The sequence below is a fragment of the Marmota flaviventris genome, chromosome 16 (assembly GCF_047511675.1).
Source record: "Marmota flaviventris isolate mMarFla1 chromosome 16, mMarFla1.hap1, whole genome shotgun sequence".
Classification (NCBI taxonomy): Eukaryota; Metazoa; Chordata; class Mammalia; order Rodentia; family Sciuridae; genus Marmota; species Marmota flaviventris.
Window position 1 is genome coordinate 71,084,575 of NC_092513.1, and position 21,159 is coordinate 71,105,733.

A 21,159-nucleotide genomic window follows, 5' to 3' on the forward strand; every position below is an offset into this window, starting at 1 on the left:
AATTAGATCAGAAACTATGCAACTCCTAGAATGAAATATAGGATTCAACATTCCAACATATAGGCACAGGCAACAAATTTCTTAATAGGACCCCTAAAACTCAGGAAATAATGCCAAGTTAATAAGTGGGATGGCATCAAATTAAAAAGCTTCTGTACAGCAAAGGAAACATTAAAAATTGTGAAGAGAGAACATTCAGAATGGGAGAAAATCTTTGCTAGCTACTCTTCTGACAGAAGATTAATATCTAGAATATATAAAGAAAATTTACACCAAAAAATCAAATAAATTGGCAAATTTAATAGTCACCTATCAAAATAAGAAATACAAATGGCCAACAAATATATGAAAAAGTGTTCAACATCATTAGCAATTAGGGAAATGCAAATCTAAAAACTGCACTGAGATTTCATCTCATATCAGTCAGAATAGCAGTCATCAAAAATATAAATAATAAGAAATGTTGGAGAATATATAAAGAAAGAGAAACACTTTTATACTGTTGGTGAGACTATAAATTAGTACAACCACTATGGAAATTGGTATGGAGGTTACTCAGAAGGTTAGGAATGGAACCACTATATGAGCCAGCTATACCACTCCTCAGTATGTATCCTGAAGAATTAAAGTAAGCATACATAGCAAGACATGCATAACCATGTTCAAAGCACCACAATTCACAATAGCCGAACTATGGATCCAGATTAGGTGTCCATCAGTAGATGAATGGTATACATACACAAAGGAGTTTTATTCAACCATAAAGAAAAATTAAATTATGTCATTTGCAGGAACATGGGTATGACTAGAGACCATTATATTAAGCAAAATAAGTCAAACTCAGAAGGTTAAGGGTCATGTTTTCTCTCATATGCAGAAGCTAAAGAGGAAAAAAAAAAGAAAGATGGGGAATGGGCCTCATGATAATCAAAGAGGAAAGAGACCAAGGGGCAGGAGGTGGCGAGGGAGGGGGAAATGCTAGGGAATGATATTGGCCAAATTATATTGTTATATTGTGTTGTGTGTGCATGAACAGTTAAGTAAGAACAAATCCCATCAGTATGTACAACAATAATGCACCAATTAAAAAATGGGGAGGAGAAGACCCAACCCAGAACTCCAGATATTGGAATCATCGAACACAGAATATAAAATAACTATGTGTATAACATTTCAAGAAATAAAAGATATAATCACAAAGATCACTAGTGAAAGAATGTTATGAATGAATAGATAAGTTAAGAAAAAAATCTGTGGCACTTGTATAAATAGAATATAAAACACTTAAAAATTTCAATAACAGGATAAACATTAAATTAGACACAGTTAAAGAGAGAATTAATGAATGGAAGATACACATGAACGCTTCTCATACAACTATACTAGAGATAATTACAGTCAAGTTTGAGAATTAAAATGCTGATCAAAGAAATCATGAATTGTCTTAGTCCATTTACACATAATGAAAGGGGGCATATTCATCTTTTTCCATAGGAAAAAAATCTTTTGATGAGTAATCCCTGAGACAGTAATTGAAAGACCCTTTCAATATGGGTTAAGACTTGGGTTCCTGTGTACTAGTGGAGCCCGGCTTACTTCTCTCGAGAGGAAAACTACAGTGCTAGAGAGGGAAATAAGGGGTAGAGCTGATGTTTCCTATTTATTCTTTTGCACTAATTGAATTATTTACTAATAACTTACTTTACTACTCATGCAAAGGAATTTTCCAAGTTTTTAGAAGATCAAAAAGGGCACAAGAGCTCTCAACAGATAAAGATATTTCAATAACAAAACCCTAATTATTGAATGACCCTGCAGCCTGGACATATCTCCTCAGAAACTTCTCTGAATACTGCAACTACAGCACTAGGGGAAAAGGTTGTCATTGCTATATATTTATGTTAGGAATGAATCTTGGGAAACTAAGGTCATGGTGACAAAGACAAAAACCTGGCACTGAATGTCAGCTGACTTTTTTTTCAGATGAACTTTCAAAAATCAATAGGCAATGTCATATTTTGGAGTAGAATGTGATATTAGCATCACTTTCAAAGTCGAAACAGTTTCGTGCTTGCTTCTGACCTATTGGGCTGAGCTCTCAGTGTCCTGGATCAAGGTCAACCCCTTTGCTGCAGGATCCCTCCTATCCGTAGGGCATTGGTTCCAAGACTCCTGTGGACACCAATATCCACAGATGCTAAGTCCCTTAAGAAAAATGGTGCAACGTTGTTATAAAACCTGTGCCCATCCTTCTGTACTTTAAAATATCTCTAGGTCACTAATAATGCCTAAGACAATGAAACTCAATGTGAATACTTATTAAACTGAATTGCCTAGAAAATAGTGACAAAAATTAAAAGTTGGTCAGGCTCAGTATAGATTCAATTCTTTCTGAGTATTTTCTATGCACTTTTCGTTGAATCTGCAAATGCAAGACCTGTGGAAATGGGGAGCAGAATGGACTTTCTAGAGAAATGTAGATAAACCTGGACAAAGGGACTTGGACAGATCAGGAGAGACAATATTTGACTTGTCAAGAGACTACTGACCAATACATCTTCTTATCTATGGTTTCTTACCCCAAAAAACAGGAAAGAAGAAACTGCATGACAAACAGGACATTCTTCCACTGGTTGAACTCAGTAGCCTATCATTAAAAAGAAAAGGAACAAGTGATTAGATTAATGACATTGCAGTTCAAATCTGTTGCTTTGCCCAGACTGTGAGTCTGGGTACAAAAACCATCTTTCCAAAAACAAAATCCAATTTTCAAAGTCCTAGGTCACACAAGTTATGTGACAATGGACAAATTTACTTCCCTCCCCGAATCTCAGGTTCATTGTACAAAATGGGAAATCGGGGGGGGGAAAAAAACCTTCCTGCGCAGGCTGATGTGAAGTTAAAGTGAAGCTGAACTTCGCAGGTGATAAGCTCAAAAAAATCAGTAACATTGGCAAGGACAGTTCAAGTTCACAGACTGTTTTCAAGAATTTACATCATGGACAAATGAGCTAGTATTTGCTATTTACATAGCAATCAAATAATGGAGGGTGAAGAATATGATAGACAAGTTTAAACAAACCCTGTAGAAATGACAGGTAACAATAAAAAGGAGTATTTTATTTATGATTTTTCTCTTGCCTGCATCCAAAACTGATTTGTTTCCTCCCCTCCCCCTCTCCCTCTCCTTCCCCCCTCCCCCTCCTTCTCCCCCTCCCCCTCTCTCTCCTTCCCCTCTCCCTCCCCCTCCCTCTCCTCCTCCTCCTCCTTCTTTTTGGTAGCAGGTATTGAACCCAGGAGCACTTAACCACTGAGCCACATTCTCAGCCCCTTTCATTTTTATTTTGAGGCAGGGTCTTGCTAAGTTGCTCAGGACTTCCCAAATTTGCTGAGGCTGGCTTTGAACTTGTGATCCTCCTGCATCAGCCTCCCACGACACTGAGATGCGCCACTGCATCCGGCTCAAAACTGATTTTAAGGCGACTCAAGACCATTTAAGCAATGTGCTCAATAACATGCTTAGATCAAAGTTTTATTCTCTTTCTACTAAGCAATACTTTGCTAGCCAAGTTTTAGCAACTGAATCATTTAAAACTATTTAAATAGGTTTTCAAATTGTTATTCAAATTTTTAAACAATTAAAAGGGAATTCTCTCCTCCAATTCATACAGCCTTGTCCCACTTTGCTGACATTGACTCATTAGTAATACTCTGCCCCGTCTCCTAACAAAAAGATACACAAACACTCAGAAAGTCAAGACGGGTCATATGTGGAAGCTAGGTAGGAAAAGGGTAGAAAAGGAGGGATCTCATAAAAAATGAAGGGAGACCAGCAGAATGGAGGAAGGGAACAGAGGAGGAGGGAACAAAGGAGAGAGAAAATACTGGGGACAGAATTAGCCAAGTTACATTGTTGTACTGTGTGCCTGTAGGAATATGTAACAAGGAATCTCGATCATGTTCAATTATAATGCACCATAAAGATGTTTTAATAAAAACAAAAAGAAAAGATAGACATTAAACGTTGATAATTGTTGAAACAGGGGATGGGCCCATGGAGTTTGTTTATTATTCTCTATGCGTCTATATGTGCTTCAAAGTTTCCATCATTAAAAGACAAAACTTTTTAATGCATACTTTGGGAGCCTGGGTGTAGCTCAGTGGTAAAGTACGTGCTTAGCATGGGTGAAGCGCTGGGTACATTGACTCTTCACCCAATTTAGTTTTTACAAATTTTAGCTTTGTTTCTTTTTTTAAAAATATTTTTATTAGTTGCTGATGGACCTTTATTTACTTATTTATATGTGATGCTGAGAATCAAACCCTCATACTTGCTAAACAAGTGCTCCACCACTGAGCCCCAGTATTGCTTCTTTAGTTATAACGAGGCTGACTGGGCATGGAGGCACACGCCTTTAATCCCAGCTACTTGGGAGGCTAAGGCAGGAGGATAATAAATTCAAGGCCAGCCTGGGTAACTTAACAAGATCCTGTCTCAAAGGAAAATAAAAATAAGGGGCTGGGGATGCGGCTCACTGGCAGGGTGCTTGCCTAGCATGCGTGAGGCCCTGGGGTTTTTGGGTTGTTGTTTTTGTTTTGGTAACAGGGATTAAACCCATGAGCCTTAACCACTGAGCAACATCCCCAGCACTTTTTGAATTTTATTTTGAGGCAGGGTCTTACTAAGTTGTTTTAGTACCTAAGTTGCTGAGGCTGGCTTTGAACTTGCAATCCTCCTGAGCTGCTAGGACTAAAGGTGTGCGCCACCAGGCCCGGCTGAGGCCCTGGGTTTGATCTCTGGCATCGCAAAAGTAAGTAAATAAAGGACTGGGAAAGTAGGTCCATGGTACAGCACGTGTCTGGCATGCATGAAGCCTTGGGTTCAATTCCCAGTGCACAAAAATAACATCATAATAATAGTAATGCTGTACTAGTGGCATTTTGAGAAATAATTTAGCATAATAAAACAGGAAATAATTAAAGGTGAGTAATAATGAAGTAGTTCTTCCTTTAGACTTACTGTTGCAGTCCAAGTATGTTGGAGTATTTCCTTCACATGTAAAAACTATAATAACCCTTATATCTTACAGAGTGCAAGAGGCCTAACATATTCAAATAGTCTTTGTCTTTTATTTTTCATTAAATTCGAGTCATTAATTAATTTTGAGATGGGGTCTTGCTTTATATCAGGTGTGTTTCAAAGCATTGCCCAGACTGGTCTCAAACTCCTGGGCTCAAATGACCCTCCTGCTTCAGCCTCCCAAGAAGCTGGGACTTCAGGTGTGTGCCTCCGCACCTGGCTCGTCCCTGTCTTAATGTGGTTTGATTTTTGTACTTGGCAATGATGTGAAAGTGAGGCTCATTCAGGAGGGACCATCTTCTTCAGGGTGCACTTGGGGGTTTTTTAAAATGGGAAAAACAGTCCTATCTTTTCACCCTCATTCATCAACTACAATACACTAGATGTACTTTGGACCTATTGCAGGGATTCATGGCTAAGCAAAGTTCACCCACTGAGAATTTTCCAAGGGCCTGATGTGTCAACAAGAGGAGCTGTCATCTCCGACCTCATTGTTCAGAGGTAGAACCAAGATACTGTTAAAAGATCTGCCAAGGATGTGAATCCAGAGTCCTGACTGAATCGCCAGGGTGGTGAGTCACGAGCAAGTTTGCCACTACCTCTCCCTCTCCCTCTTTCCTGCTCCCAGTTAACCAGGAAAAATGACTCAACCAATTTTTCCTTCCATTAAAAAGAACCTTTGTTCTATCCCATCCTTCAGCTTTCAGCACAGTTAGCCCAGACGTGGCCGAGAAGGGGGAGCTTTCTATTGTAGGCTCCCAGATGCTCACAAATTCACAAGCTTATCCTGCATCTTCTGGCATCTCTTATCAGATATTTTAAAATTAAAATATATTCACATTTTTTTACTTTAACTTTGTATATGAATTAAAAGTTTAAAAATATTTGACATTTTAGAGAAGCCCCACCCCCCGGCTTTTAGTTGTAGATGGACACAATACCTTTATTTTTATTATTTATTTTTATGTAGTTCTAAGGATACAGGCAAGCACTCTACCACTGAGCTTCTCTTCTGGTTATAAATGTCTTCCATTTATTTCTCTTATAATTTTTATTAATAGTAAGCTTATAAATTGAACTCTTTGATCCACTTGGAGTTTTAGTCAAAACTAAGCACTAAGGTAGGTAAGGGAAGTTCTGTTTGAAATCTTCAGAGTCTGTCAAAGGGAAGAGGCAGACAGGGTCAATACATGAACAAATATTACTGGGGTTTTCCAACACAAGAAAGAATAGAAGGAGAATATTCTTCCTGAATGTCAGGATTTAACAAATTTCAGCTGCTCCTTGACTTACCATAGGATTTCTTCCCAATCAACCCACCATCAGTCGAATATATCATAAGCCAAAAATGCACTAATACACTAACCTACTGAAAATCAGAGCTTAGCCTGGCCTACACGCACTTACATTTAGCCCACAGTTGGGCGATATCGTCTGAGCAAACCCTGATCTGTGTGTGTGATCACGTGTGTGGCTGACTGGCAGCCATGGCATCTGGACAGAGGTTCATACCACACCAGCGCTCGCACAGAAGAACAAAACAAAAAATGAACTATGGTTCCTCCTGAATGAGCCTCATTTTACATTATTGCCAAGTACAAAAATCAAACCACGTTTAGACGGGGACTAGTCGAGTACGGAGGCCCACACCTGAAGTCCCAGCTTCTCGGGAGGCTGAAGCAGGAGGATCATTTGAGCCCAGGAGTCTGAGACCACTCTGGGCAACACAGCAAGACCCCATCTCAAAATTAATTAATGACTCGAATTTAATGAAAAATAAAAGACAAAGACTATTTGAATATGTTAGGCCTCTTGCACTCTATAAGATAGATGTGAAGGAAAGAAACGCAAATGCTTTATATATCCAAATAGAATAACTGCCATTACATACAGCAAAGAATGTGTTTCTAGCGCCAGAGGGCCTAGATCTATCACCTGCTGTTCTTGGAAGTTTCTTAAACACTAAGCCCTAAATTCCTTGCTATAAAATGGGATTGACAGCAGTACTTTCTCTCCCCAGGATGGTTCTAGGAATGTCATGAGATAGTTTATGAACAATGCTTTGAAACACACCTAATATAATAGTTCCTCAATAAATATTAACTATCACATGAGAAAATAGGAGAATTGTGCATAATCATTGCAAGCCTATGGCAGCTTCTGAAAACCCCAGGCTACAAGTTTAGAAGTCAATGATTTGGATGTGGGAATACATGTTCCTACAGAAGCGGTATTATAAGCTATATTCCCAGGCCGTTTTACCCATAAGGTTCCTAATATTCATTTTGTCACTCATCATATTGTTCCTACAGGAAAATATGCTTTTAGTCCCAAGTAGGTGTTCTAGGAGTTTGTAAGAATTTCTAAACTTTTTTTTTTCCCCATGCAAAGGATCAAACCCAGGCAAGCCTTTTATCACTGAGCCATATCCCCAACTCAAGTTTGTACATTTTTATTCCTAGAATTAAATATATCTCTGAAACAGCTACAAGAGACCAGAATTCTAGTACAGATATATTCCAGTGATCCAACAGAAAAACTCATTTCTATAATAATGAAGTAGACACACCACTAGGGCCACTTTGTTGAGATTTATAATTTTGTGTAAGGTCACTGGCACCAACTTGGTTTAAAATGGACTAATGATGGGTAAAAAATAAATATTGTGTTTTCAGACATCGCGTCTGCTGGAGAGACGCTGGGGGGAGGAGCTCGCTCTGTCTTCCAACACTGAACTCACAGTGAGTCCCGAGTTCACCCAGGGTCCCCACTAACCTGAAACAGAGAGCTCTTTATCAAAATTGATGCCTGTTGGCGGGTTTTGACATGAACACATGGACATGGCTGTTCACCCCTGGGGATTTGGCTACTGGGCCCTTCAGTAGCTTCCAGCTTCTGGGGAAGAACTGTGTAGCTGAAGGAAGAGCAAGGAGCCTGGCCATCTACCCCAGAAGTCCACAGGGACCTGCAGCCTAAAGTCCTTCAGAGCCTGAAAGGGCTGCAAATACGATCAACTTCAATGACTGTGCTCATTGTTACAATAGAAGAACTGTCCTGTCGGAAGCCCTCTGAACCAGCCACCCAGTCCAGCAAAGGGAGGGTTAATGCCTGGCCAGAAGGGGGACAGTGAGCAGAGGCAACCTGATGGGATTTTTCCCGTCACCCCTCATTTCCTACACCTCTCAATACAGGCAAAATTCATAGAAGCTGCCCAAGCGCGGTGGTACACGCCTGTAATCCCAGCAGCAGGCTTGGGAGGCTGAGGCATGAGGATCACAGGTTCAGAGGCAGCCTCAGCAACTCCGCGAGGTCCTGAGCAACTCAACAAGACTCTGTTTCTAAATAAACTATAAAAAGGCTGGGATGTGGCTCAGTGGTTAAACAACCCTGGGTTCAATCCCTAGTACCCAAAAAAAGAAAAAAATTCACAGAAGCTGTGGGGCTTACAACTTAGAGGAGTTGGGGCGTGTATCCCTGGAAGCCATCATGATGAACCTTAACATGGGGAGTGGTCATTCCCTGGCAGACCTGTCCTCCTCTCCCTCCCACTGGGCCTGATACCTTACGACTGGCTGAGTATCCCTCATCTGCAATGCTTGGGACCAGAAGTGCTTCAGATTTCTTTTTTTTTTTTTTTAATATGTAATGGGTGAAAAAAATGATAAGACATCTTGGGAATGGAACCCAGGTCTGAACATGAAATTCACATGTGTGATTGATATATATATATATCATAATCACATGTAGCCTGAAGGTAATTTTATGCAGTATTTTTAGTATGCCTACATTTTTACTGTGACCCATCACAAACGATTCAGGTGTGGAATTTTCCATTTGTGGTGACGCAATTGGCACTCGGGAAGCTTTACGTTTGGGAGTAGACAGAAATATTGGGCCTAATTGACCATCTTATCTGTCTTTCATGAACAAGCAGTGGCTAAGTTAAGCAGGACAAATTCAGAAAGAACAATGCCTTTTCAACAGTCAAAGGTAGACCCTGGAATGTTTAGATGTACAAATGGTACGATGTCTGGGGTTTCTTTTAAAATACTGCAGAAGTGGGAAGAGGTGAGGCTGGATGGGAACAGATAGAATCAGCACAGCGAAATGCCAAGAAGCTGGGGACCCAGAGACGACAGTTCATGGAATTATTCTCCCTACTTTGCAAATGTTTCAAAATGTCTATAGTAAAAATAACAAAGAAACCCATTTTTAAACTATCAAAATTTCTTTCCCAAGAAAGTAGTTGTCCCAGGGTCCCCACATCAACCAAGAAGGACAGTGGGACTCAGACTCAGATTTTGATTGTTGTTTTCCAAAAACTTGCAAGTCCTGAGTTCCTGTCAACAAGATCCTGCTGCCTCCGTGTGTCTAAGGGTGTTAAATACCAGGCACATCAAACACCTTTTTCTTTTTTAATGTGGTGCTGAGGATCGAACCCAGTGCCTTCCACTGAGCTACAACCACAGCCCTCAAACAGCTTTTGATTTTCTTTTTGAAATGGAGTCTCATTCTGTTTCCCAGGCTGGTCTTGAACCATTCTTCCCACCTCAGCCTCCAGAGTATCTGGGACCAGGGTTCATGACACCATGCCCAGCTCCCAGACATAACATTTTATGTACCTTCCTGGTAATCCTATATATGGATCTGAGATGTGTGTGTGTGTGTGTGTGTGTGTGTGTGTGTGTGTGTGTGATCCTATATACTATATATAAGATATACATGTATGCATTTTATTTCAGTGAGTACCAAATGTTAAATATTGAAATTTTAAGATGGCTAAGGAAAGTTGTATTGACCATTTTATCCACTTACCTGCTGAAGGTCTCCGGTGGAGACACTAATAATAAGAGTTGGAATGATCATGAAGCAGGCATTATAGAAAAGCACCCCATATTTCCCTAGTTCCTACAAAAACAAAGAAAACCCCACTGAATTTTAGAATACAAGCATTAAATTTCCTGGAGCTATTTATACAACTACGAATCTACACAACGTTAGAACATGTATTCTCACCGACTCTTTACTGGAATATTTTTTACAAATTCCCAACAGAAAATGCTTCATTTCAATCGTATTTTGGTTTCAGAATAAATATTTATTTTACACCAAAAACTACAGACAAAATGGATGAAATGAAAAGGCGGCCAAGTTTCCACCCCCTTGGACATTCTGACTCTGTGAGCTTTTCTTTCTGTTTTAAAGAAATCTGGAACACAGTAAAGGAGATAAAAACTGTTAACATAAACAACTCCTTTAAAACATCTGCCATCTGCACTGAAGAAGAGCCCTGATGTATTCACTTCCACAGAAGAGGCCACACCACCTCTCCACCAAACAAGGCTGACCTATTGTGGTTTTTCAAAAGGCAACAAACATGTTTTTGTAAAACTGCCACCAATAAAAGAAACAAATGGCCATACAGATTTAAAAAAAAAAAAAAAGGCCTGATAGGGAGAACTCCCCCCTTCTACACAAAGAACCAGGAACAAAGAGCCATATGGCCGGCTCATCCTCCACAGCTTCCTGGAACAGCTGGGGCCTCCACTGCGGCAGACCCAGGCCAGAGAGCTCCCGGCCGGCCCGCCCCTGGGGATCAGAGGAGGCAGGTCCTGCTGGAGGACCCACCAGGGATCCTTTCCAGGCTACTCGTGTCATGGGTGAGGAAACCGAGGTTGGAGAAGCTGAGGTTCAAAGTCACCATGGCCAGGGAGAGCCGGGGTCTGTCCAGCCGGCAGACTCCACACTCTCCAAACAAGTGTCCCGCCCCGGACTTTGCCGTGGTCACTGATGACCATGCTGACAGAGCCATGATGTGCTCTGCTGTTGTCGGTACATTGGGACTGTGTCTCTCACACAGTGACAACTTCTCCCCTCCTATCTAATTTTCACCCCAAATTTTCCAAGACTAAGAGTAACAAGAACATACACAGATAATTAGGATGAAATGAGTGATTGATCAATCGTATTACATAAATTAAATTATGTGCCAACTGTAGAAATCCATTTCCATTTTTCGCATCATCTTGGGGGCAGATGGTAAAGCCTAAAGCCACAGGAGGGAAGACCCGGTACCTTTGGGTCCATTTTCTGCTTGGTATAGACTCCATTCGCTGCTGTGAAGATATCATTTAGGAATACAATGATGTAGCCTTCCAGGTTAAAAGCAAGGTCAGACCTGGTAGGAGAACGAAAGACAAGGGGGGTTATTCAGGAACTCCTCCTCCCTTGGCCTCAAAGCCTGCCTGCTTTTCCTTATCAAATCCACGTCCAACGCCAGTAACAACCTAGCAACACTTATACGGCATATTTTCCGTTCTCTGCTGGAGAATGGTTAATTTTGCCTCCAGACAAAAAGAAAACCAGCCAATCGGGTGGCTTTTACTTAATTACACAGAGCTTATGACCCAAGGACTGTACCAATCCCCCTGCCAAGCCCTGTCTTTTGCTATCTGGAAGTCAGCGTGATAACTGGGGAGCCCTGACTCTTCTAAGGGGAGACCCACCAATGCCTTTGCTTATTGCTGTGAACAAGGCTATCTCCAGGGTGCAGCCCTTGTGGGACAGCAGGGGAATGACTGGGTAAGAGGGCCATATGAGGACGTGATACGTCCATCTGCTGCCGAACAGTGCCCTGTCCATCTAAAGGGCAAGGCAGACACCCCCAAGGTCTATAAAACTCTTCCCAAGCCATCCTATTCCTGTGGTTTTGAAACAATCTTTTTAAAAAAAAAAAATAATGCCAATATAAAAATGTTTGGGGGATATGACATAGGTGTTAGAGAACAGTAATTGATATATGATGGGATTCACACACTTGCACTTCATCCTTATAGACAATACCAGACCCATGTCAGAACTCATAACTATCAGCTTCCAGGGAAGATAAACTTTCCCCTCTACCCTGTTAGGTTCAGTACCTGGGGGGCCTGTGAATGAATGAATGAATGTGTGAATGTGTGAATTAACATATGTATGTATGGACGAATGGATGAATGCATTGACAGGATTTCACTAAGTTGACCAGCTAGCCTCCCACTCCTAGCCTCAAGCAATCCTCCTGCCTCAGTCTCCTAGAGGTGTGGCCACCACAGCCAGCTGGGTCTGACTAACTGACAAAAGACAGATGAACAGGAAAAAAGGAACACAAACCGTATTCGTATTTTACATGAACAGGAGTTCACAGAAAAGTAAAACCCAAAGAAACAGCTTGACAGGGGGACTCACATGACATTTTAACAAAGGATAGAGGGTTGGACATCAAGGGACAAATAAATTGTGGGAAGTGACTAGGAAATATGCAAGGGGAATAACGGAGGAGAAAGGTTGTTGGGGTTTAACGATGTGGATTCATCTCGGTGCTGCCTGGGCTCTCTCTTCAGTGAGAAGAGCTGCCCTCCTCCTCTCTCCGGTGCAGAAGGGGCCACCTCCACAAAGGCATTTATGCCTGACTCTGAGGCCTCCGTTGATTCTCAGTTGCCTTTAGCTCAAAATAACCTTTATCCCAAGGTGGCATATTGTGTGGTGGCGTATTTGGACACCCCCCCACACCCGCAACGTCGAAATAAGATCATCTCCAACCAAAGGGAACACAATAGAGAGGCCAAAACTGCATCAAAATCTGCATGCCAATTAAATCATATTTTTGCTTGAGACTTCCACTGGTATTATCACCTACAAATATCTTTGTGAGAATGCAAATCGCTTTCAGGTTATTATCATACATCAGAATTCTCCAGTTCCATCACAATAAGGGGATTTTCCTCAAAGTAAGGGTCTTTAACATGGCTTGCCCATTCACGCTTAACTCATGGAGAAGCGTCTGCGCTCCGCAACACAGCAGAGTTGTGTTAAAACAAACGGAAGCTGGGGTGCAGCTCAATGGTGGAGCACCTGCTTAGTGCGCATGCGTCCCCGGCGTCCATCCCCAGCACTGCACAAAGGAACTAACCTGACTTTGGCTTGAGGACGTCTCCAAAGGAGAGTCCTCACATGATGCACCACAACCTAGCTTAGCACCTAGACTGACTGACGGAAAGCCTAACTTTGACAACACACAGCTGAGTCTCAGCCCATCACCAGGCTTGAGTCAGTTGCAGGCAGTCAACTCTTGAGACTGTGCTCGGATAAGGCGAAGGCTCAGTCCAGCTGCCTCTGTGCCTCACTTCCATTTTCCGCCCATAAGGCTGCCTGGTGCACTGCTGGACGGAGCTCTCTGAGTCTACGCTGGTTTTCTGAGAGCCATAGAATTTCCAGACTGTTCCTTTGCCCCGATACACTCTGTTAAATTTGTCTAAAGTGTTTCTTTTAACAGCTGGATAAAAAGGAAAAGTCAGGAGTCTAGAGGCATGGAGAGAAGAGGCCTGGAGAGGCTGAAGGAAATTCCCAGAGTCCTCAGCCTCCACATGTTGGGGAGCCAGGCGTTCCCAACAGCCATGTTCCCACTCCCGGCAGGGTGACCTGGTCTCTGGTGTCTTACTCATCAGTCATTTAGGCCAGTACTGAGTGCACAGAAGTGTGTGAGTGATTTACTTGCTGTATAATCAGAGCAGATTCATGTTGTCATTTAGAGTCATCTGAAGATGATTCTACTTCAGTTTTTTTCTGGCCATGTGACTTGCTTTGAAAAAAAAAAAAAACGTAGGGGGAGGAGGTAGCACTTAGAACTTCTGGACAAAAGCTTGTGAGCCAGTGCACAATTCCCCACATGCTCTTTTCCGGCCTAGAGGACTGAGGAAGTCCCCTCCAAAGCAGGGGTTCTTCGGGCCAGGTCCCTGAGCTACAGGAGCACAACCCTCCCACAAGCACTGACTGCAGCTGGTTTTCACACAGTCTACCCAGAAGACACGTGGTGAGTTAGACCAGCGAGACGTGGGGGCTTTTTGTTTTAGCAGCATTGACCAGCTCATCCAACTAAGCTGGATCCACAGTCACTGCATTGGGATGAACTAACTTCAGTGAGAGGACCAAAGGCTGGGGTCACAGCTGGCCTGCAGCTCAGCACGGTGAATGTCCCCACCAAGAGGGGATCCCTTCTGTGTTGTAAACCATTTTATGTAAAAGTCTTCAACTGGCTCCAAGTCAACGGTTTTCAAAGTGAACCTGAGGAACCCAGAAGAGAGGGTGACCCGGTGGCCCTGCAGAGAAGGCTGCTTCCACAGAGCCCCCTTCCCAGGGCCCTTCACTCACACGATGTCATTTGAACAAAGTCTCCATGGTGAGACAGGCTCTGAGAGCTGCTGCTCATTGTCTGCGGTGGCCCTAACGCAAGGGGCATGGAGCAGAGCCCAAAACCAGGGCACCGGCCTGCCAGGCCCAACCTCAGCCCATAGCTGGGACCGGAGAAGCAGAAGGTACAAAGGAAAACACAAATAATAAACCTCAGTCTTCACAGTAACGACCATAACTAACCCTCGTGTTGCTGCTAATAATACCTGTCACCAGCTAGCCTACTGTGTCTTCTCACCCATTTCTTGTGCTTATTGTCTCCCTGTACAACTGGACTGGAAGCTTCTTGAAGGCAAGGATTCTTGTCTACTTAACTGTTGAATTCCCAACACTTAGAAGGGTGCCTGGTGTACAGAACATGCTCAATACGTTTGTGTTGAACTTGGCCATGAACTTGGTCAAAGTTCTGTGTGAATTATGTCACTAAATTCTCACTATGACCTCACGAGGTGGATGTTATTCTAACCTCCGTTTTACAGAAGTAACTGAAGCAAGAGGCGGTTTCAGAGCCTTCTATCAATGCAGGAAGAGAGTGAGGAGACGCGGTCCCAGGCCTCCTGGCTCTGCAGCCCACTCCCTAGTTCAACATGCAATGAATGATCTGGAGCCCTTGGGTCTAAATGAGTTTGCAAAATGCGTTTAATTAAAATTCTTTCAACCTTTTCTTTCCTTCATTCAAGTAGGTACATTTTCTATTATCACCTTTACTTTGCACATGAGGAAACTGATGCCCAGAGAAATGAAAAACAGCTTAGAACCCAGGAAATTTAACTGCAGGCATACATCAGGCACCATACTATAAAAGACAGGAAGCCAGGCACACACCTGTAATTCCAGTGACTCGGGAGGCTGAGGCAGGAGGATTGTGAGTTCAAAGCCAGCCTCAGCAAAAGCAAGGTGCTAAGCAACTCAGTGAGACCCTGTCTCTAAATAAAATACAAAATAGGGCTGGGGAGGGGGTTCAGTGGTCAGGTGCTCCTGAGTTCAATCCCCAGTGCCCACGCCCCCCTCCAAAAAAGACAGGAATCTGAATATTCTATATACTTGCAAATGCAAATTTAGACTCCTCATTCCGCTTTTGCATATTAACAATTAATGTAACCATAGGCTTGTGTCCCAAACATACAAAATGTTTAATGACAGCATTCTACCCCTGGGGTCGTCATACTCCAACAGTGTTGGCCCACAGCCCAAAACACTTCATGACAGCTCTGTCCCTTAGATACCTCTAAGGATGATAAAACAACACTCAAGGGCTTCATAAGTCTGTTCTGGGATTTTTCTGATGCTGGAAATTGAATCCAGGGCCTCATGCAGGCTACACACACGCTCGACCACTGAGCTACACCGCCGCCCCCAGCCCAAATCTGTCATTTTTCATCAAATACCTAAGAATGGTGCAAGTAAAATTTTTCAATTGAAGACATTTGGCAATAAAAGTAAGTAGTTCACTACTTTTCTGTGAAAGAGAAAATGGCTGTGCTAATGCTAATGTCCGGCGAGGCTTGCCGTATTTATTCTCAGAAATATTCTGGCCACTGAGGGAGCCCGTCGGACACTCACAGGAACACTCACAGGACGGCATGGGGATCCCACTGACCTCAACAGCTTTGCCTCCGAGCTCGTCAATTCAACTGCAGCCAGGTGGAAAATGAAAAACTGAGGAGGGGCTGGGCCTATTGTCAGAGGCACAAAGAAAGACTCTTACCCAGCTGCTATGAAAGCCCCCAGGATGATGGCAAAGACACTGGCCACGATGCCCAACGAGTACTGTTTCCTGTGGAAAATGAATAAGCAGGAGAGGAGGGGGCGGGGTGAATGTGGACTCTATTTTTAAAACAAACTGAACCGAGGTATTAGCCGATTTACCCCCTAAATCTGACAACGCTTCATGTAGAAAAAGTTCTAAAGTGTTTATGATTCAGACCAAAATTATTTCTTAATCCGTTTTCTTAATTTAATTATAAACTGGTATCTCTGGTCACAAGGGAGTGGCTGGGACAAAATAGGGGCGAGCCTGCTGCTAGGTCCGGTTTGCAGGGACGTGGATGGAGCATTCGAAGGTCAAGATAAAATTCAATATTAAGGCTTAACACACTGAATCATCCACTAAATTTCATTCAGATAACCTTCACAACAAAATTAAAAATTGCCCTTTTGAATGCCGGCCTGAATATCCTCATGAGAAACTTTTATACCAATGTTATAAAAATTAATTTATTCTGATGTTCTATCACAGTCACTGCATCAGAACTGGTTCCCTGATATCCTCCCCCCGTCCTCCATGGACCACCTTCCCTCTCTATTCCCTCTGCCTCCCCGGACCTCTAACTGTTTGAGGGTGATCGATTTTCCCTTTATGATTTTCTACCATGAACATGGTGTTATTTGTCTCATGTAAAATGAAAGACTTAAGCCAGTCACTTGGAAAGAGGACTGGATGGCTAGAATCTGCCGGGTAAAAATACTGCAGGGGACAGGGAACACAGGGGAGGAGCGGAGGAAAAACAGAAGTCACTCACCCGAGGACGATGGTCTCCAGGAGCAGGGTGAGCGGAATGGTGAACTTCCTGAGCACCGTGAACATGGGCAGGCTGTTGGGAAGAGGGACAGGCAGGCGTCAGACTCCCAGGGCTGCTTCTCCTTGTTGCTTTAAACAGGTTTTCAACTTTTAATTAAGCCCATTCATTTTTCAACTTAAATATATCAACCTGAATTCTCTTGTCGACCTTTAATAAATCATGCTAAGTAATAAAAGCAAACAGATGAAAGAATTTCATGCCCCTTTCACATGCAGACTCAACACTGGCTTCCTTTTCCTTTTCCTTTGGAGAAACGGACAAGCAGATTCCAAAATTCACATGGAAGCTCAAGGGACCCCGGAAGTGGAACAGGAACAAGGCACCTTCCCATTTCAAAACTCACCACAGGCTGCGATGACCCAGCCATCAGCACTGCTTCCAAGGTCACTGGTTTACATATGTTATCAGTGAAACAGAATCAAGGGTCAAGAAACAAATCACTATAACTGTGGCCAACCAATTTTCAATACAGTGGAAATTGTACCAAGATAATACAACAGAAAGGGAAAGATCAGTGCTTTCAGCAAAGGTCTGAAAGGTTGGCTGGGACAAACACACACCCAGGTGCAAAAAAACAAAATCCGAGTCCTACCTCCCACTATACACTAAAAATTACTTCAAAATGTACCAAGGGCCTGAATATAGGAACTAAAACTATAAGACTCTTAGAAGAAAGCATAGCAAGTCTTTATGACCTCGGGTCAAGCAAAATCTTCTCAAATACAACATTAAAATCACAATCAACAAAAGAACACATCGATAAATTGGTAACAGAAAAAAAGAAAAAAATAGATAAATTGGACCTCGTCAAAATCAAAAGCTTTCACAAATGGATGCTGAAATGACACAGATGTATATGCAGTGGAGGATTATTCAATCTTCAGAAGGAATGAAATTCCGATATGTGCTACCACATGGATGAACCTTGGGAACGTCACTCTGTGTGAATAAGCCCACCAGAAAAGGACAGATATTGTGTGATCCCAGCAAAGGACAGCAAATTCAGAGACAGAAAGTAGAACAGAGATAACCAGGAGGTAGGGGATGAGGGAAAGAAGGAATTACAGTTTAATCAACAGAGTTTCATCGTGGGATGATGAAAACGTTCTGGGAACAGATCGCAGCTGCAACTGCACAACACTGTGAATATATTTAATGCGACTGATTTCTACCCTTAAAATGTAACTTTTGCAGCTCAGGAGGCTGAGGCAGGAGGATTGAGAGTTCAAAGCCAGCCTCAGCAACTTAGCAAGGCTCTAAGCAATTCAGTGAGACCCTGTCTGAAAATAAAAAATAAAAGAGGGCCGGGCATGGTGGCAATGCCTATAATCCCATCAGCTTGGGAGGCTGAGACAGGAGGATCATAAATTCAAAACCAGCCTCAGCAAATTAGTGAGGCCTAAGTAACTCAATGAGACCCCATCTCTAAATAAAATACAAAAAAGGGCTGCAGATGTGGCCCAGTGGTTGAGTGGCCCTGAGTTCTATCGGAAGGAAGGAAGGAAGGAAGGAAGGAAGGAAGGAAGGAAGGAAGGAAGGAAGGAAGGAAGGAAGGAATCCTACAGAAAAGGATAGACTTTTGCAAATCATCAGCAACCAGAGACTGGAACACAGGAAGCTAAGATGTGAGGCAATTAGGGCAAGGTGACTTCTCTGTCCCCAGAAAGAAGCACAAATCCCCAGAGACATTCACAGGGGCTGCTCCACCTGGGAGTGAAGGCAGCACCACCGGTGGCCTCCTCCGGCCTCCTCCCACCTTCCTCCCACCCTCCTGCACAAATGCTCCTCTGTTTCTGTCACCCTTTGCACAGACTTCTCTTCTCGTCCTTGGGTCTTCCTTCATGTGTGTTCAACGAGACTACACATGTCACACCACATTTTCTGGTTGACAGATGGCTTTGTCTTTCCCAGCCCTCATTTTTACTTTTTTTACAGTGCTTTTTTTGTTTTGTTTTTGTTTTGGTACCCAGGATTGAACCCAGGGGCACTTAACCACTGAGCCACATCTCCAACCCTTTTTTTTTTTTTTTATTTTGAACAGAGTCTCGCTAAATTGCTTAGAGCCTTGCTAAATTGCTGAGGCTGGCTTTGAACTCATCATCCTCCTGCCTCAGCCTCCTGAGCTGCTGGGATTACAGGTGTGCACCACCATGCGAAGCTTTTACATTGGATTTCTTAGCAAAAGTAATCAAGGGATGCTGAAATGAATGCAGTGGCAATGTGAGAAGCAGACGGTGCACAACTGAATGTGTCTCTTGTTTATTCCCCGACCAAACCCGACAAAACGTTCCTGCTTTTATATGAAACCAAAAGTTATATTCAACCATATTCACATAAACAAATCTACCCAGATAAATCAGGGCTTCTTTAGCTTGATGTCTACAGAGCTCATGTTCTACACTGAAATGTAAATATATGAATATAAGCTTTTTAACATTCCCAAAGGGGCTGGGGTTGTGGCTCAAGTGGTAGCGTGCTCGCCTGGCATGCACGAGGCACTGGGTTCAATCCTCAGCACCATATAAAAATAAAATAAAGATACTGTGTCCACCTAAAAAAAAAACTAAAAAGTAAATATTAAAAAAAAAACATTCCCCCAAACATTGGCCAATTCAACTCAAAACTACAGCTTCCTTTCTTAAATTACTAAGTAGCATTGCCTTCTCTATGTGGCCCAAGGGAACCAGGGCTTCCTGCAAAATCAAACTTAGTTTTGCAACCACTGGAAGAAGATGGGTGAGTCAGCACCCCAACACCCGTCTCCCTCTCCGTACCTTAATTTACTTGTGCCTGATAATCCACTGAGGTGGTTTCCGACGTAGAGAAGAGGCAAAGGGAACAGCTTCAAATAAAATTAGAAAGAGACAGAAAGAAAATTTGGTTAGAAATCCAATAGATATCTTCCTCTGCATATAAAAATGGTAACAGTCATTTTGAGCAGCAGGCAAATCATGTGGGTTCCTCTGTCCGCTCAATAGTGGGTTTTCCAGAATCTAAAATATAGTCAGGGGTTTCTCAGTAGATAGGAGAGCAGTGACATCATTATCCGGGGTGGGCCAGGGGGCACAAGGTAAAGAAACTGAACCCTTGACCTTGCCCATTTTAACAGAATATTTACCTAAAGGATGTGAACAAGGAACTCTCTTGCAGAGAGACTGGACTGGTGAGTTGAAGATGGCTATCTGTACTTTGTGGTTAGCAAAGGCCAGAGATAAGGTGTGCCGATTCTATCTGTGCGTATATTTACTCCTCTGGACCAAGGCAAAGCCTCCTGTCTCTTACTGAAAGGTCACCAGGTTAGTGACCCTTTCAAGGTGCATGCTGGCCACATTACTTTGTAGTTACTTTATCTGTTTTAAAGGTCTACAGTGATTAAACATCCACTAAGGTCAAACAGTGTAACCTTTGTATTTGAATTGGGTTCACCACACACTGAGCTCTTGAGCTATTTTCCGATTGTCAAGAGAAATACTATATCAAATATAATGGAGAAACCAACAGAATGTAAGATCTAGTCTTGTACCCGGAAAAGAAAGTATCCTTTCATAAGATCCTATGATAACTCAGCACTTATTAACTGATCTAATAGTCCACAGCTATCAAGGTGAGGCCAACATTGCTTTTTCTGCTAATAGGACCTTAAGCACGCCACTCAGATAAGATATACTTTGAAAGGTTTTGCAATACTGCCATCTACCAAAAATAGTTATAAAATTTTATGAGCAGATTTGACCAAGAAAGAGAATATAAGGAAGATGGGATCATGGATCTAGAAAGTTCCCCTTTACTAGTTAAAATTCTGGCTAACAGCCTATAAATTACTCAACAAGAACAAAGCTGGCAGTATCACAATCTAGAGGATCTGGGTATCAAACAGGACCCGTGAATCTCATTTCCATTTATCATTCAAAATAAAAACAATACTGACTTCTAGGTTCTGGTAACAGTAAGTTAGATTATTTATGCTGAGAACAATTTTTTTTAAATGTTAGATTAAATAATTTAAAATCTTCATAAAAGAGCTGGAAAGACAGAGAGGAACCCCTTGGCCAAAGATAAAAGGAAAAACAGAACCCAGAGACACAAGGTCAGCCAGAGGGCGGCAGAATTCTATCTCCACTGCTGAGCCATGCTGGAATTCTTCCCCTTTCAAAACCAAAGGTGAAATTTAGACTTCTCCAGATGTTAAAAGAATTACAACAAATCTAGTTTTGTAGCTCTTAATTGGCTTTATTTCAATTTTAGAATTGGGAAGCCATCTAGACCAAA

The 21,159-nt window shown here is 42.3% G+C and overlaps 1 protein-coding gene across 9 annotated transcripts in view; it reads right to left on the reverse strand.

The window, feature by feature from the left end:
* The window catches only part of Slc35d2 (solute carrier family 35 member D2), a 49,587-nt gene that overhangs the window by 11,236 nt on the left and 17,192 nt on the right, over window positions 1-21,159 (reverse strand). For all 9 annotated transcript variants that reach the window (XM_071602518.1, XM_027955817.3, XM_027955818.3 and 6 more), the window contains 6 exons: window positions 19,665-19,732; window positions 16,831-16,902; window positions 16,017-16,085; window positions 11,156-11,258; window positions 9,896-9,988; window positions 2,580-2,647 (listed from right to left, as the gene is read on the reverse strand). In XM_071602518.1, the coding sequence (XP_071458619.1) occupies window positions 2,580-2,647; window positions 9,896-9,988; window positions 11,156-11,258; window positions 16,017-16,085; window positions 16,831-16,902; window positions 19,665-19,732 (473 nt within the window). The remainder of the gene's footprint in view (window positions 1-2,579; window positions 2,648-9,895; window positions 9,989-11,155; window positions 11,259-16,016; window positions 16,086-16,830; window positions 16,903-19,664; window positions 19,733-21,159) is intronic.